At 40.0% G+C, this 18,697-nt stretch overlaps 1 protein-coding gene across 1 annotated transcript in view; it reads right to left on the bottom strand.

Annotated features, from left to right (window-relative positions):
* Nucleotides 1-18,697, bottom strand: part of TMEFF2 (transmembrane protein with EGF like and two follistatin like domains 2) — a 1,040,676-nt gene that overhangs the window by 72,117 nt on the left and 949,862 nt on the right. The window contains exon 8 of the mRNA XM_073546700.1: nucleotides 9,027-9,150. Coding sequence (XP_073402801.1) covers nucleotides 9,027-9,150 — 124 coding nt within the window. The remainder of the gene's footprint in view (nucleotides 1-9,026; nucleotides 9,151-18,697) is intronic.

Genomic DNA, 18,697 nt, shown 5'->3' on the forward strand with positions numbered 1-18,697 from the left:
ACAGGAGTCTTTTATGAAGGTGACTATGCATTACAGCTGTCTTGAATGTAGGCAACGAGTTGATTAGAAGCGTCTAACTGGTCTGTAGGAGTCAGAACTCTTAATGGTTGGTATGGGATCAAATACTTATTTCTCACTGAAAAATGCAAATGTATATAATTTATACAATGTGATTTTCTGGATTTTATTTTTGATATTCTATCTCTCAATGTTAAAATTAACCTACCCTTAAAATTATAGACTGTTCATGTCTTCATCAATGGGCAAACTTAGAAAATCAGCAAGGGATCAAATAATTATTTCCTTCACTGTATAAGTCTTTAATAACCCCTTCGTGACCGGGCCAATTTTTTAAATTTTGACCAATGTCACTTTATGTGGTCATAACTCTGGAATGCTTCAACAAATCCCAGTGATTTTGAGACTGTTTTTTCGTGGCACATTATAATTTATGATAGTGGTAAATTTAGATTGATATATTTTGTGTTTATTTATAAAAAATATCAGAAACTTGACAAAAATGTAAAACAAATTGCAATTTTCAAACTTTGAATGATTATCCCTTTAATCCAGATAGTCAAACCACACAAAAACATTAATAAATAACATTTCCCTCATGTCGGCTTTACATCAGCACCATTTTTAAAATGCTAATTTATTTTGTTAGCCTTTTAGGAGGTTTAAAAATGTAGCAGTTATTTTTCATTTTTTCAAGGAAATTTACAAAATTTATTTTTTGGAGGAACCTATCCAGATTTGAAGTGACTTTGGGGGTGCTACATATTGGAAAACCCCAAACATGATACCATTTTAAAAACGGCACCCCCTGAAATATTGAAAACTGCTGTCAGGTAGCTTATTAACCCTTCAGGTGATTTTCAGGAATTAATGCAAAGTGGTATAGCCGGAATGAAAAAGTATTTGTTTACCACCTAAATGTCACTAACTTCTAAAGTGGCCGCTAGAGCCGGGAGACTCTAAGGCCGCTATTTGGCCATGAACTGCTTTGGCAAACATCAGGACCACACAATCATGATCTCGGTGTGTCAGTTAGATTAATGTGCAAGCCCCCACAATCTATTAACCATTTATTGGATGTAGTCACTTTTGACAGCAGCAACTAAGGGGTTAAACAGATATGGATGGTGCCAACACCAATCATTTGTGATACAGCAAGTTGTCAGATATAGTGGACAGCCGACAGCTGCTGGATTGTCACCTGTATGGGGATGATATTCCCTTATATCTCAGGTCAGTTAAAATACGCATTGGCGGTCATGAAGGGGGTTTTAATTTAGTAAAATTTTGTCATAGTGTAGTGTCCGACCTGACGGACGGACTGACTGGTCAGATTTAAAAAGGGAAAACAGCTAGGAAAGTGTAGGTGACGTGCAGTACCTTGAACTGACATTAGAGAGCAGGGAGGAGTGTGAGCTTTGGACTTAACATCAGCGTAGGGCTAAGAAACCGTTGGTCATGGGGGCGGAGTTATAGGGAACCGGGAAAGCTATAAATTTGACAGGAGGGTTCCAGAAAGTTCCAGTCCCCAGGGGGAGCTCAAGTGACGAGGACACTGTGACAGTTGCTGCACTGAGAGGAAAACCCAACCAGGGGGACTGAGGAGAAAGGAAGTCAGGGGGGTGGTCCTGACACGAAGTACCGCAGTATAGATGAGGCTCCGGGTGTGGGACACTGTATTGGAACGACGTTTGACCAGTAACATTACTGTTGGTGTATAGGCCTAAGGCAGCCGCAGTGACGGAGCTGTCAGAGCGTCACTGAGAGTAAAGGGGACGGTACGTAAATATACGTCCCTGGAGAAAGTGTGTCACCCTGTGTTCTGTAACCGGAGAACTGTGAAGAAAAGTGCGGTGTGCTGTGAGGCCGTCTGGCGGACAGCGAGAGAAAGAATAAACTTGGACCTGTTGCACCCGAAACTCGCCTCCAGCTTGTGTCTCTACGTTACTGCGTGGTATCTAGAGGGACCACCCCCCAGCCCGGCCCACCGACCCTACACTATCATCGTTAAACATGACAAACAGAAATGCTTGTTACAATCTTCACACATTTTACAGTAAGGCTAAAGTCCCCGTTACACACTGCGATATCGCTAGCAATATCGCTGTAAAGTCACCGATTTTGTGACGTTGCAGCGATATTGCTAGCGTTATCGCTACATGTGATACTTACCTCCGACCGGCTCCCCCGCTGGTTATCGCTGGTCGCGCGAGAAGGTCCTGGACCATTTCTCGTTGTCAGCTTCCTGCGGCGCTTCCTGCTGTGACGACGAGCGACGCGTGGATGCGGGCGGGAGGATGTCAGGATCGCCGCGTCTGACAGGTAAGTAGCGACCCCCGACCCCTGCGATGTCGCTGGTGAGATCTACCTGTGTGGCAGCTCACTAGCAACCACTTAGCGATGCACCAGCGATCCATATCGTTGTCGGGATCGCTGGTGCATCGCTATGTGTATCGGTACCCTAAGTTCATACCACACTATGAAGTTGGGGCAAACTTTTTTTTACTGCTAACAGCAAGCAAACATATACTGCTTACATGATTTAACTTGATGCCTATGGCGTTCAATCCAGTGCTCATTGATCATTTGGTATATAGGTTTGAATACTGTTTAATCTACAGAACAGAAAATGCTTCCTGCTGTGCTTTTTCTTGTTTTAGCAAAAAAAAAAAATCAGTATCCATACATAGCCTAACTGTATCTCATATGAACTTAAATATAAAGACAAAATATATTTAAAAATAAAACAACTATTTACAGGAAATATACTAACAAGCTGGAGGGCATATATTTAATACTTTGACCATTTGCTGAAATGTAAAAAAAAATAGCGTTTGTCAACAGATCAGTATTCCCAGTTCAACAGAATTACATGTTCATTTGTGCTCCTTGAGGAAGATGTTTCATCAAGCAACAGAATACAGCAGCACTCAGCGCCAAGATCTATGCAAACATTGAATACATGGAATTTGTACTGCATTACGTCTGTATAGAATATATTTATAAAATTAAAGTACTTTCCGCATACAGTGGCCAATTCATGAGAGCCTAGCAACCACAGAAAAGTGACCTTTCTTTGATGGGACCCTAAACCTAAAATTTATGTCATGGCTCAGTTTGGGGATTTGATCTGGTGACCTGTTGCTTTGTGGTCGGTTCATAGAATCATAGAATCATAGAATCATAGAATCGTAGAGTTGGAAGGGACCTCCTGGGCCATCTGGTCCAACCCCCTGCTCAAAGCAGGATTCGCTAAATCATCCCAGTCAGATGTCTGTCCAGCCTCTGTTTGAAGACTTCCATTGAAGGAGAACTCACCACTTCTCGTGGCAGCCTGTTCCACTCATTGATCACTCTAACTGTCAAAAAGTTTTTTCTAATATCTAATCTGTGTCTCCTCCCATTCAGTTTCATCCCATTGCTTCTAGTCTTTCCTTGTGCAAATGAGAATAAAGTTGATCCTTCTACAATGTGACAGCCCTTTAGATATTTGTAGACAGCTATTAAGTCTCCTCTCAGTCTTCTCTTTTGCAAACTAAACATTCCCAAATCCTGCAACCTTTCCTCATAAGACAGGGTTTGCAGACCGGTCACCATTCTGGTCGCTCTTTTCTGAACTTGCTCCAGTTTGTTGATGTCTTTTTTAAAATGTGGTGCCCAAAACTGGACACAATATTCCAGATGAGGTCTGACCAAAGAGGAGTAGAGGGAAATAATGACTTCACGTGATCTAGACTGTATGCTTCTGTTAATACATCCTAGAATTGCATTTGCCTTTTTTGCTGCTGCATCACACTGTTGACTCATATTCAGTCTGTGATCTATTAGTATACCCAAGTCTTTTTCACATGTGCTGTCACTTAGCCCTATTCCTCCCATTCTATATATGCTTTTTCCATTTTTATTGCCCAGATGTAGTACTTTGCATTTCTCCCTGTTAAAAACCATTCTGTTAGTTGCTGCCCACTTCTCCAGTTTATTTAAATCTTTTTGAATCCTCTCTCTCTCTTCTCTAGTATTAGCTATCCCTCCTAGCTTTGTGTCATCAGCAAATTTAATCAGTTTACCCTCAATTCCTTCATCTAAATCGTTGATAAAGATGTTGAACAATACAGGGCCCAGGACAGAGCCCTGTGGTACCCCACTTGTGACATTCTTCCAACTGGATGTGCAGCCATTTACGACCACTCTTTGGGTCCGATCACTAAGCCAGTTATGAATCCACCTAACAGTTGCCTTGTCCATTCCATACTTAATCATTTTTTCAATAAGGATTGTATGAGAGACTTTGTCAAATGCTTTGCTGAAGTCAAGATATACTATATCTACAGCATTTCCTTGATCCAACCAATCAGTGATACCGTCATAGAAGGAAATTAAGTTAGTCTGACATGACTTATTAGTTACAAACCCATGCTGACTCTGTTTAATCACTTCATTCTTATCCAGGTATTGACATACATGTTGTTTAATAATTTGTTCAAAGATCTTTCCTGGTATAGAAGTCAGACTCACCGGCCTATAGTTACCTGGGTCCACCTTCTTCCCCTTTTTGAAGATAGGAACAACATTTGCTCTTCTCCAGTCTTCTGGCACTTCTCCTGTTCTCCAAGAATTTTCAAAGATTATAGAGAGGGGTTCAAAAATTTCTTCTGCTATCTCCTTCAGTACTCTGGGGTGTAATTCATCTGGACCTGGAGACTTGAATTCATTTAGGCTAGCTAAGTGTTTCCTCACTATCTTTCTGTTTATAGATATCCTGGATTCTTCTATTCCCTTAATAGGACAGTGAATAACAGTTGATGTTACATTTCCTTTCTGAGAGAAAACAGATGCAAAATAGGAATTTAAAAGTTCAGCCTTCTCAACATCCTGTCTTACCATTTCATCATTTTCATCCTGTAAAAATCCTATAGCATCTTTGACTTTTCTTTTACTTTTGACATATCCCCAAAATCCTTTATTATTGCTTTTGACATCTCTTGCAAGCCTCAATTCATTTTCAGCTTTAGCTAATCTGATTTGTGCCCTGCAGGTTCTGCAGACAGCATTATATTCTTCTTTAGATATGCCTCCCTCTTTCCATTTTATAAACATTTTTTTCTTCCTTTTTAGCATGTGCTTAAGTTCTGTGTTCATCCATCCTGGTTTCCTTAATTGCTTCCTATTCTTCCCTCTTTTCGGAATTGTTAACAACTGTGCTTTGAGAATTTCATTTTTCAAGATTTCCCATCCTTCCTGGACATTTTTGTCTTTAAGGATATCCAGCCATTGGATCCCTCCAATTCTCTTTCTGAATCCCTTAAAATCTGCCTTTCTGAAATCTAACCTTGACGTCTGAGTCTTCACAGGTCTTCCGCCTTTAGTTATCCAAAATTCTAAAATAGCATGGTCGCTACCTCCTAGGGTCCCAGCCACTTTTACGTCCTCAACCATTTCCTCCCTGTTTATAAGGATTAGATCCAAGGTAGCAGTTCCCCTTGTTTTCTCCCTTACCTTTTGGAAGATAAAGTTGTCAGCAAGAGAGGATAAGAATTTCCTTGACCTGTTAGTTTTGCCTGAGAGAGATTCCCAACAAATGTCTGGATAGTTGAAATCTCCCATGACAACTATGTCATATTTTTTGGAGAACTTGGCCATTTGATGCATAAAGAGTTCATCCATAGCTTCAGCTTGCACAGGCGGCCTGTAGTAAATGCCTACAATGGTGTCCTTTCCATTGTTCTGTCCTTGTATTCTTACCCAAACAGTTTCCCCAGAACTCCCAGTCTCTGAAGCTTCAATCTCTGTGCAGATATACGCGTTTCTAACATACAATGCGACACCCCCTCCTCGTTTATCAAGTCTGTTTCTTGCAAATAAGTTGTATCCTTCTAGTCTTGTATTCCAATCATGTGTATTGTCCCACCAAGTTTCAGTGATTCCAATGACATCATATTTCTTTTCCTGTGTTAGTAGTTCCAATTCTCCTTGTTTGTTGCCCATGCTTTGTGCATTAGTATAGAAACATTTTAGTTTGTGATTGGTTTCTCTTTCTCCAATAATTTTATTAATTAGATTCTTTCGTCTTTGTTCTTCCTTTCCACTTCTAATAGCAGAGTTCTCAATAGCATTTGTCAGGTGTATGGCTTTTTCTGGTCTTTTGCTTCCCTTCCCATGTTGTTCTAGTTTAAAGCTCTCCTTACAAGTGTAGCAAGGCGACTTCCAAATACATGCTTACCAGTCTTCGTAAGGTGCACCCCATCTCTAGCAAGTAGTCCATCGTATAAGTAGTTCACTCCGTGATCCAGAAATCCAAATCGTTGCTGACGGCACCATCGACGTAGCCAGTTGTTCACCTGCAGAATCTTATTCCACCTCCTTGTTCCATGGCCATCCACTGGGAGGATGGAAGAGAAGACCACCTGCGCTCCCAGTTCTTTCACTTTCTTGCCTAAGTCTTCAAAGTCTCTGCAGATGGTTTCCAGGTCGTTTCTTGCGGTGTCATTCGTCCCCACATGTAGTAGCAGGAATGGGTAGTCATCTGTAGGTCTGAAGAGTCCTGATATCCTGTCAGACACATCTTTAATTTTTGCACCTGGAAGACAGCACATTTCTCTTGAAGTTATATCCGGTCTGCAGATAGCGGCCTCAGTTCCTCTCAGCAGGGAATCCCCCATGACCACCACTCTCCGTTTCTTCTTCACAACATTTTTCTTTCTCCATCCAGGAGGACTCTGAAGGCGTACAAGGTTGCTGCTTGTTGGCAAAGTCTTATCCTGATGTATTTCTTCATTGTTTTCCTGCGTGAGAGCCTGGTACTGGTTTCTGAGCAGTATGGGTGCTGACTGCCTCCTGATCCTCCTGCTTCTCTGGGTCACATGTCTCCATTCCTCTGTTTCTTCAGGTGCACTTCGAATTTCTTCTCTTTCTGTAACATGAAGAGATAATTCTGCTCTGTCCAAGAACTCTTCACCTTCCTTAATGATCTTCAACGTAGCTAACCTCTCTTCGAGATTTTGCAACTTTTCCTCCAACAGGGACACAAGCTTGCATTTGTGGCATGTGAAGTTTGGCTTTTCCACTGGTAAGTCTGTGAACATGTAGCAAGAAATGCAGCTCACCAAATGGCTCCTGGCCTCTTCCATCTTGAGATTTCTTAAAAACGATGAAAGATGAGCCCAAATATCGTCGCGCGGTTCTTCTTCCTGCCTATGACCCTTTTGCTGAACTGTCAACTTTACATTCCACATCTTGAGAGAGTAATGGAATATATGTCACATGACTTATTTCAGTCACAGCAGGATAATTTTATGTCTAGGAGTAACACCAACAGCTTGTGTCAGTATTTTGCTCAGTTGGTTCTGTCACCATAACACTTAATTTTTGAACATAGCAGAATTTAATTTCCATCAATGACACCTTCATCTGTTCTGCCCTTTGATCCGCTATACCATAGCACCTCAGGGGCTGAGAAGATACTTAAACAAAACAACCTCTTGCAGTTGATTTATTGGAATAGATGAAAAGTCAGCCTTTTTGCTTGAATGACATTGGCCAGAGGATATGGAGCAGACATTTCAAGCTCCTAATTATGTTGCTCAATCTGCAAGCCATGGTGCTTAGGGCACTGTCAGTGGTAGCAGCACTCTGAGCCATCAGAAAACTTCAGGTGACAATAATGTGGGTAGAAATTGTCAGAGCTTAAAGAATAGAAACTGGGTTGTAAAGGATCAAGAAAAGAATTTTCTGAAAGAAAGCAGACAAGACAAGTGTAGACCAAGCATTTCAGGAGTTTAGAGAAGAAGGAGAGTTGAGGGATTTTTTTTTAGTAAAGCGGTTATGACGGCATGTTTGAATGAGAAGGGAAAGATTCCGGAATAAAGAGAGAGGTTAACTATTTTAGTTAGGTGAGTGGTATCAACCGGGGAAAGGTACTGATGAAAAATTGAGGGAAAAGGGTCATTGGTGTAGGTTGTAGGGCAAGAAAAAGCAAGGAGTTGGTACCTCTTCGATATATATATATATATATATAACTTGGAATGTTTACATATCTTGGCTGATCTCTCTACTCCTGACCCCAGCTTTGTATTCTGAGTCTGTGCTGCCCACCACAACCTCAGACTTTCTGACCACATCTCTGTCTTCACCCTCTGTGCCTTCTATATTGGCCTCAGGCCCATTGGTCGGCTGCTGCAGATCCACCATCATCACACTACCTCTTCCTTCTGGGACGTTATGTTGCGTGAGAAAGAGTTTGATCTCCTTCTGGCTTCTATTACAAGCCAGTTGCTCTGATAACTTCTTCTATGCATTTACAGATCAAGGTGTACGTCTTTTCGCACTTGTAAGTATGGCAAGCATGAGCACAACAAGTCACAGCTTCTGAGTTGTGTCTGTATAGAAGAAGCTATTATCAAGTGGCCAGCTGTATGAGAAGCCAGGAGCATACTGCACCCATTCATCTGTGAAGAAATGTTCCAGAAGGAAGGAGGAGCGCTGGGAGAGCAGGCAGACAGCAGCATCAAAGGGAGAAGCATTGCAGGAGCAGTTGAGGATGGAAGACTTGCTACTAATGATAAGTTATACCTTTATTCCAGATAAGGAGGCATTGTCAGTGTGGTCACATGAGACAGATAAAGTTTCATGTGACCACACTGGTACAGTTCTGACCAGCTCTATGGGTGTTTCAGTCCATTCATAACTGTAAGCGTCTACTTTTTCATCCCCATGATATTGCCTTTTTATAATTTGACAATGTCATAGTAAGTTGAAAATACTCAACTACAGAGCTGAAAGAAATGACTCGCCCAGCTGAATTATATGAAATATAAGATTAGCTGCCAATAATTTCTGACCCTGTTACCAGACAATGGAGTGGATAAAATAAAAATGGAAAAAAAACAACATTTTTATGTATTTTCCTGCTACTATATGCAGGAATGTGTAACTTATAAGGTTAAAAGTTATGAAAGGTCTTCTTTAAGCTGTAGTTGTGGACATGACATTAGGCCTCAATGATTTCATACCTGCAATATGGCTCCAGCATGTTGTTTGAATGCTCACATTTGCCGTGTTTGCAGAAGCCTTCATATGTGTCCGAACAGGAAATATGTACTCCTCTAACGCTTTCTTCTAATTTATTTGCATTCTCTGCAAAAAAAAATGACAGTGTTAGCATAGAAACCATATATATAAAAACTATAGGAATAAAAAGAGCGCAATAGGGTCTTATCCGAGTTGATGTTTGAAAGAAATAAAAGAAATACACTCACCCTTTCCAGGAGAGATTTAAACACATAAGATCAGTTATCAGCTTGCTGCACGTCCAAAGGTCCACTCAGTAACCGCCATAACATTAAGCTTATAATGGAACAAAAATTCATGGCCTGCTGAACAAATATCGAATCCAAATTAGATAAAAGGATTAAAGTTCAAACGAGAATTAAAAGAAATAATGATTTTATTTACTAAAGATTTGTTATAATGAAATTTCCTGTTATTTTACTCGCTTGAACTTTGACTTCTTTGCCGCAGTGCATGTGACTATTGGTGCCAATTTACAAATTGTGGATGTATATAACCTGAGACGGCTCTATCTATTCATATATGTCATCCCCTGAGGAAGAAGTATTATCTACTTCGAAACGCGTTGGAAAATAAATGGTTGATCCTTTTATCTAATCTGGATTCGATATTTGTTCAGCAGTCCATTAATTTTTTTTATAAGCTTAATAGCATAGAAACCATAACATCCTAAAAAGTTCCACAATTTTGCTCTGTAAACATTGAAATTACTATAGTTTTACACATACTTATCAGGCTGCTTTTAAAGTATAATATAGCGCCCAAAGAAAAAAATAGGTGTATGTCGTCTCTAAACATTCTTAATCTTTATTGAAAATAACAATAAAAATACACGTATATTCAACAGAGTAATTCAATGGATGACCACATGATACTTTTTCGTAGATATATCTAATTTCCCTAGTGTTACATAGCATATAGTAAAAAATGCAAAATGTGAAATAAATATAAACATCCTCCACATGTCTGCACCTCAATGACTATTATATAGGTATTTGCTTTGCGCAAGGATGCTGATTTGTCTAGACTGGCGGCACTAATTACATTAAATGCTAATCAATAGCAATGAGATGAATGCATATTTTTGTAGACTAAAGCCCCCTTCACACATAACGAGATCACTAGTGATATCGCTAAAGTGTCACCGATTTTGTGACGCAACTGTGATATCGCTAGCGATATCGCTACATGTGAGACTTACCTCCGACCGGCTCCCCCGCTGGATATCGCTGATCGCGCGAGATCGTCCTTGTCCATTTCTCGTCGTCGGCTTCTTGCTGGCGCCAACGAACGACTCATGGACGCGGGAGGAAGTCATCATGAGAGCTGCCATCTCACATGTAAGTAACGACCGCCGACTGCTGCTACGTCGCTGGTGAGATCTGCCTGTTTGGAAGCTCATTAGCGACCATTTAGCGATGCACCAGCGATCCTGACTGTGTCGTATGATTGTCGGGATCGCTGGTGCATTTCTAAATGTAATGGGACCTTAATGTGGTCCTGGTGGCACCAGATGGTCAAGACTTCATGTGCACATACCCTAGAGTTGTCCCTGCTTCCCCATAAGTATGGTGGATTGGAGATACTGTTAGATTTGAGTCAGGTGCGTTTCCTTGAGCTTATGCCTTGTCCTGATCTCTACCGACCATCACACTGTTTCCCACATTACAAAGGTGTCGCGCTCATTCTTTTTCCCAATCTAAGATGTGCTTTGATATGATTCTGTTTTTTTTATGTAATGGTTTCCTTTCACCTTCTCTTACAGGTCCGCGTTATGCAGAGCTTTTCATATGATTGACTTCACTCTCGGCTACAGAACTCTGTTGCTTCTTCAAAGTAATTGTTAGCCTCTCAGTGACCCTCACAAGGCTCCTGGATGATTGTACATGGAGCTTTGAGAGACAGTGCAGTTGATCTGACAGAGATTTTACATCCAAATGACTGAAACAACAGTACTTCAGATAGACAATCGACTATAAACACTTGGATATTTCTATCTACCTTTATACTTATGTAACAAAAAAAGAACTTTACCAATGTAAGCAATTGTATTTGTGAATTAACATCAACCTGTCACATCTAGTGGTGAGCGAGTATACGCGTTGCTCGGGTGGTCTCCGAGTATTTTGGTGTGCTCGCAGATATAGTTTTCGTTGCCTCAGCTGCATGATTTGTGACTGCTAGACAGGCTGAATACATGTGTGGAATGCCTGTTTGTTAGGGAATTCCCAAATGTATTCAGCCTGTCTACAAGTCGCAAATCATGCAGATAAGAACGAAAAATGAATCTCCAAGCACGCTAAAATATTCGGAGGACACGTGAGCATGCTCGGAGAAACCCGTGCTACGACTATACTCGTTCATCACTAGTCACATCCCAAAACACTGTTTACCTGCAGATATAATGTTAAACTGCAGGTTAAGGGCTCTTGCACAATTATACCGAACAAGTGCTATCCGTGGTATCCTGCGTGATAATATATATGAATCTAATGAAAATGTAGAGTCCCTGTGGGTAGAGATAAGGGGAGGGGGAAAAATAATAAATTACTGATAGGGCTTTGTTATAAGTCTCCAAAAATAATGGAAGCAACAGAGAATATCCTCATCAAGCAAATAGATGAAGCTGCGACTCAAGGAGAAGTCATTATTATGGGGGACTTCAACCACCCAGAAATACACTGGGGAACCGAAACCTGCAGTTCCAGCAAAGGTAATAGGTTTTTGACAACTATGAGAGACAATTACCTTTCACAACTGGTTCAGGACCCAACAAGAGGGGGGGCACTGCTAGACCTAATATTAACCAACAGGCCAGAGCACATATCAAAAATAAGGGTTGAAGGTCACTTGGGTAATAGTGATCACAAAATAATAAGTTTTCACGTATCCGTTAATAAGATGTGTAGTAGAGGGGTTACAAGGACACTAAACTTCAGGAAGGCAAATTTCCAACGGATGAGAGATGATCTTGGTGCAATTAGCTGGGACGATATCCTGAGACATAATAATACACAAAGAAAATGGGAGACGTTTATTAGCATCCTGAATAGGACCTGTGCACAATATATACCGTATGGGAATAAACATGCTAGAAATAGGAGGAAACCACTATGGCTAAATAGAGCTGTAAGGGGTGCAATAAGTGACAAAAATAAAGCATTTAGAGCATTAAAGCAAGCAGGTAGTGATGAGGCATTAAATAAATACAGAAAATTAAATACATTCTGTAAAAAGCAAATCAAGGCAGCAAAGATTGAGACAGAGAGACTCATTGCCAGAGAAAGTAAAAATAATCCCAAAATATTGTTTAACTACATAAATAGCAAGAAACTAAAAAAATGATAGTGTTGGCCCCCTTAAAAATAGTCTGGGTGAAATGGTGGGTGAGGATGAGGAAAAAGCCAATATGCTAAAAGACTTTTTTCAACAGTATTTACACAAGAAAATCCCATGACGGATAACATGATCAGGGATAAAAATTCTCCATTAAATGTCACCTGCTTAACCCAGCAGGAAGTACGGCGGCATCTAAAAATCACTAAAATTGACAAATCCCCGGGCCCGGATGGGATACACCCCCGAGTACTGCAGGAATTAAGCAGAGTCATAGATAGACCATTATTTTTAATCTTTAAAGATTCCATAATAACAGGGTCTGTACCACAGGACTGGCGTATAGCAAATGTGGTGCCAATATTCAAAAAGGGGACAAAAACTGAACTTATAGGCCAGTGAGCTTAACCTCAACTGTGGGTAAAATCCTGGAGGGTTTTCTAAGAGGTTTTTGAAGAAGAATAACCTCATGACCCAATATCAACATCGGTTTTCAAGGGACCATTCCAGTCAGACTAATCTGATAAGCTTTTATGAAGAGGTAAATTCCAGACTGGACCAAGGGAATGCAGTGGACGTGGTATACATGGACTTTTCAAAAGCATTTGATATGGTGCCGCACAAAAGGTTGATACATAAAATGATAACAATGGGGATAAGGGAAAATATGTGTAAGTGGGTTAAGAGCTAGCTCGGGGATAGGAAACAAAGGGTGGTTATTAATGGAGCACACTCGTACTGGGTCACGGTTAGCAGTGGGGTACCACAGGGGTCAGTATTGGGCCCGCTTCTTTTTAACATATTTATTAATGACCTTTTAGGGGGCATAGAGAGTAGAATTTCAATATTTGCAGATGACACTAAACTGCAGGGTAATCAATACAGAGGAGGACAATTTTATATTACAGGAGAATTTATGTAAACTAGAAGCGTGGGCTGATAAATAGCAAATGAGCTTTAATGGGGATAAATAAAAGGTCATGCACTTGGGTAGAACGAACAAGATGTATAATTATGTGCTTAATTGTAAAACACTTGGCAAAACTGTCACTGGAAAAGACCTGGATGTATGGGTGGACGACAAACTCACATTTAGTGGCCAGTGTCAGGCAGCTGCTGCAAAGGCAAATAAAATAATGGGATGCATTAAAAGAGGCATAGATGCTCATGAGGAGAACATAATTTTACCTCTATATAAGTCACTAGTGCGACCACACTTGGAATACTGTGTACAGTTCTGGTCTCCGGTGCATAAGAAAGACATAGCTGAACTAGAGCGGGTGCAGAGAAGAGCGACCAAGGTTATTAGGGAACTAGGGGGTCTGCAATACCAAGACAGGTTATAAAACTTGGGGTTATTTAGTTTGGAAAATCGAAGGCTTAGGGGTGATCTTATTACAATGTATAAATATATGCGGAGACAGTACAAAGACCTTTCTAATGATCTTTTTACTCTTTTATTATTATTATTATTATTATTATTTATTTATATAGCACCATTGGTTCCATGGTGCTGTACATGAGAAGGGGTTACATACAGATTACAGATATCACTTACAGCAAACAAACTAACTAACAATCACAGACTGATATAGAGGGGAGAGAGGACCCTTCCCTTTCGGGCTTACATGCTACAGGATGGTGGGGAAGGAGACAGTAGGTTGGGGGGTTACAGCAGTTCCAGTGATGGTGAGGAGGCAGACCTGTGACGGGACAAGGGGGCATCCTCTACGTCTGGAGGAAAGAAGGTTTAAGCATAACCACAGATGCGGATTCTTTACTGTAAGAGCAGTGAGACTATGGAACTCTCTGCCGTATGATGTTGTAATGAATGATTCCCTTCCAAAATTTAGGAAGGGACTGGATGCCTTTCTTGAAAAGTATAATATTACAGGGTATATACACTAGTTTACTTAATATTGCGTTGATCCAGGGAGCTAGTCTGATTGCCGTATGTAAAGTCGGGAAGGAATTTTTTTCCCCAATGTGAAGCTAACTGTTTGCCACATGGGGTTTTTTTTGCCTTCCTCTGGATCAACATGTTAGGGCAGGTTAGGATAGGATATGGGTTGAACTAGATGGCCTTAAAGTCTTCCTTCAACCAAAATAACTATGTTACTATGTTACTTACACTCATAATATTCTATGGGGCTGCACACCTCCCTGAGGAAAAACTCAGAAACTTGTCCGATTTTTATCTGAGTGTTGGCAATTCAAGTCTATGGGTCCATAAAAAACATCAGACCGCACTCAAATGACATCGGAGTGACAGATTTTCACTTTTTTTTTCTCTTCACCTCTGAAAAGAAATGATCACACTCTGATCAAAATCTGGTCAGAGTCTGATCAGAATAATCATACTGTTTTTATCTGATGGAAAAAAAAGCTGTTGTGTGCAGCTACCCTCATAGCTTTGTAAAGCCATGGCTCCAGGGAGGAAATAATAATTTTTCCTCCTGGTAACCTTAGGCTTTCAGTCATTGAGGGGCAGCGTCAGCATATAGTATACAGTGAGCATTCAGAAACCACTCCCCGCCACTGACTGTCAACCGGCTCTGCACTGATGCACTGAGTGATGACTAAAGCCGCATTGCCTGTACCTCACTGAAAGCCACATGCCGCCAGGTGGAATAAAGTTAATTTCCTCCTGATATCCAGGCTTTCAGTGGCCGCGTGGCTTTACAACACTATTAATCTGCAGATTAGCACCATAGTTTTAGGTTAATAGCATTTTTTGACATGACAGGTTCCCTTTAAGTACAATTTAATTAATTCTACTTACATCTATACATGTATCTACTTTGCAGGTTGTGAAGGGTGTGTCATCCCAGTGCAGTCCAATATACACCGAGACAGGCAATGGAGGAGATGAAGATATTACTTTCTCTGTCTACTCCACACCTGTGCTGCGATTCTGTTATAAGAGAGGATTGGAGCACAGTAGCACTGACATTCAGCTCCCCCTCGCAGCATGTCATTATACACTAGTGTGATTCCAGCCCTATGCAAAGTTTAGATGAGTGGGCAAAAATAATGGTCAATTTTCAAACTGAAACAATTGACAACTTTTTTCATCTATACCGTCGTTTGAATGCTATCTGTTTCATGCATCATCAGTTATTAAAATTTACAACACTAAACACAGGTTTCCATGTTAAAGATTTGCAAAGTATTCATAAAAATCAGAGGCTATACACTTGGTCATTATGGGATCCAATTTTTTTTTGCACACCGATAAACTTGAATTAATGAGTCTCATCTGAAATATGGAAGAGACTAGGGCATGAGGAGTTTTTTTCAAGTGGTCATTTGCAGTATGTAAAAAGAACCATGATCTGAACAGCCCTATTGAATAACATTGGTCCCAGTACTGCCAATTTTTTCCCAAGTACAGCACTTGGACGGAAAATATGGTCATGTGAATGTAGCCTTAAGAGGTCCTCTCATCAGGTCAAATGTATCTAATTCGCTCTTATGTTATTCTGGCTGCTGCTGAGTATGCCGTTTGTGGTTATTTTTTTTAATCCTCAGTCCGGTCCCAGAGATATGACCTTTCTATTCAGTGACAATTTTTATGTTCTTTACAAGGAGGCGTTCCTCACAGCGTAATATTGCGGAGCCACCTAAATACACGCCCCCAGAGATTCGGTGGGCCATGCCCCCTTATTAAGAGCCATAAAAGCGAGTACTAAGTGGAAAGGCCCATATGTTTGGAACTATGTGTTGGATTTAAGGGAAAAAAATAAAATAATAGCTTATTCAGTGAAGAAGAAGGAAGAAAATAAGAGCAGAAACTAGTTTATATTGTCCTAAAGACGGGTCCTTTTTAAATTCTGTCCTCAGACAGGTTACCATTTAAAAAGTTTTCTTTAATATATGCTTTTTCTAATAACAAGTGGAAAAGTCTTTTACAGACTAGTATTTATATCTTGATTAATAGTGCAGCATTGTTTGCCAGCCAAAGCCAGGAGAAAAACAGAATTTTGAGTAAAGTATGCATAAAATCAATGGAACAATTGCTGGAATCTTCGTATATTAGTAATTTTGGGCCAATAAGCATTCCCTATTTTTCTGCATTACCCCATATGTTCATAAAGTGTTACTATGGTAGTACTGTAGTTTCTTTTTCTGGCACTGAACATAGAATTTTTATGGAATATGTTAGAATTTTTGACTTTTTTAAACCGATATCATATACATCATATACATATATGCATAGGCACAGACTATTTATGTGCATCGTACTTCCATATTATATAGACTTTAGATCAAATGTGTGTTCCACATATGCTGTAATTTCCATCTTTTTTTAGCTTTCCCATTATAAATATTGTAGACAGATAGAATTGAATATTCAGAATATTATGGAATATTTATTGGTAGGACACAAGATACATGGTCTTCCTTTTAGCACAAGCGGTGTCATGTCCTACATAATTTCACATCCCAGCAGTATCGTTCCCTAGTGGCTTCACACGCCGTATTTGGCAGAGGTAGAAAACTAGTCATGTTAATAGAAACTGTCAGGTGATATCTGCAACAAGATAGCACTGCAGCTGGCTCGGAGGCACAAAACAGGATGACAAAAAATGTGACAGACATTTATGTGGTGTAACCAATTAGGAGAACTTATTTGTGGTTGGAATTACAGTAGCTACTGTTATAGTACAACAGCAAGAAAAGGTGATTAGAAAAGGTCGTTTATCAAAAAATATATATTTGGAAATTTAATTGTCAAACAGACACAGAACAGAAATAAAGACATTTTAAAAGACAGTAACCAATTAATTCAAAAAGGATAATAAGGATATACTAAACCAAAACCCCCAAACCTCTAACTGCCAATGAATGTAGTAGAGTAGATAAAATAAGTTGCCCCAAAGGAATATGCACAGATCACATACCCAGAAAAAAGGAAAATACATGATTTAAGTCATAAGTGTGTCGTGATGAAAAGCCATACTATAAAGTGAAAATCCCATACCCAAACACAACTGTCCGAAAGCATAGAAAGCATAGACGATCATGGATACAAAAACGAATCAATAAAAAAATAGTAAGCAAGTGAAGCAAATGGGAATCAACAAATGGTAAAGTGAAAAGATGAGCATTGTGTGCACATAACCTGGGCCAAAGATGAACAGGCCGGAGGAGAGATGAGGAAGCGCGTATCACCACGCACTTGTGGCTTCCTCAGGGATCCAGTGCGTGTTATAGCACCTGTTGTTGTAGCAGTGGAAATGTGAGAGTCCACTAGCAAAATCAAATTTTTTTTTATATTCTCCATATTTCAAGTCTATTATATGTAAGGCTATTTATACTACTAGTTAACATTCAGTGAATATGCAGGAGAATGTGGTGTTAGGCTCTGGAGTGCGAGGCATCATAAATAAGCATATGCTTTGTGATACTGCAGGGTTATCCTGCATTCTCTGCTGAAGTGAACACAAACAGAAATCTTAATATTCCTTGTACAGCAACATTAAATAGACTTTGTTCAGCAATGGAATTAGTTTCCTTTACATAGAAAATAAATAAGTTTTTATTCAACTATACCCACAACTTTTCAATTGGGTTGAGGTCTGGAGACTGTGGGGGCCAATCCAGCACCTCTACTTCATTGTCATTGAACCATTTCTTTGCCAATCTCAATAAATGCTTTGGGTCATTGATCTGCTTAAACAATATGTTGTTCTTTTCATACCCATAGTACCCAAGTGTACAAAGTTACTCATCTTGCATGACACTTACATATAGCTCAGCATTTAGACTAACATCGATCCTGGTCAAGTATCCAACGCCTTTGACTGTGAAACATGTGAAACAACCCCATGTCATCAGGCTTCCTCCACCGAACTTGACAGTTCCTTCGATTTCTTGATCTGTTAGCCCCTTTTTCCCTTGTCTCTTCCAGACCCATTTGCACCGATCAGCGCCTAGTATATTGTCTTTCGTCTCATCGCTCCAAATCACCCGGTTCAAATCTTCTATTGTCCACTTTTCAAACTTTTTTGCAAACGTGAGCTAGCATTTCTTATGATGATATTTAAGTGAAGGCTTCTTCACCTTTTTTTAAGCTAGCATTCCAGACTTGAGTAATGTGCACCACACGGTGCTTGCATGGACATCTGCAATCTCACTATTATGAAGTATACAAACCACCTTCACGGTCGTGTTTGTCGCGACAGAACTAATAGACCTTGTGATGAGCTGACTTGTTGACTCTGATATTTTGTCTGGATTTCAACCTCTTGGCTTTTGAATGGATGGACAGACT

Source organism: Dendrobates tinctorius, unplaced genomic scaffold (assembly GCF_039654945.1).
Source record: "Dendrobates tinctorius isolate UK_male_01 unplaced genomic scaffold, ASM3965494v1 ptg000150l, whole genome shotgun sequence".
NCBI classification, from domain to species: domain Eukaryota; kingdom Metazoa; phylum Chordata; class Amphibia; order Anura; family Dendrobatidae; genus Dendrobates; species Dendrobates tinctorius.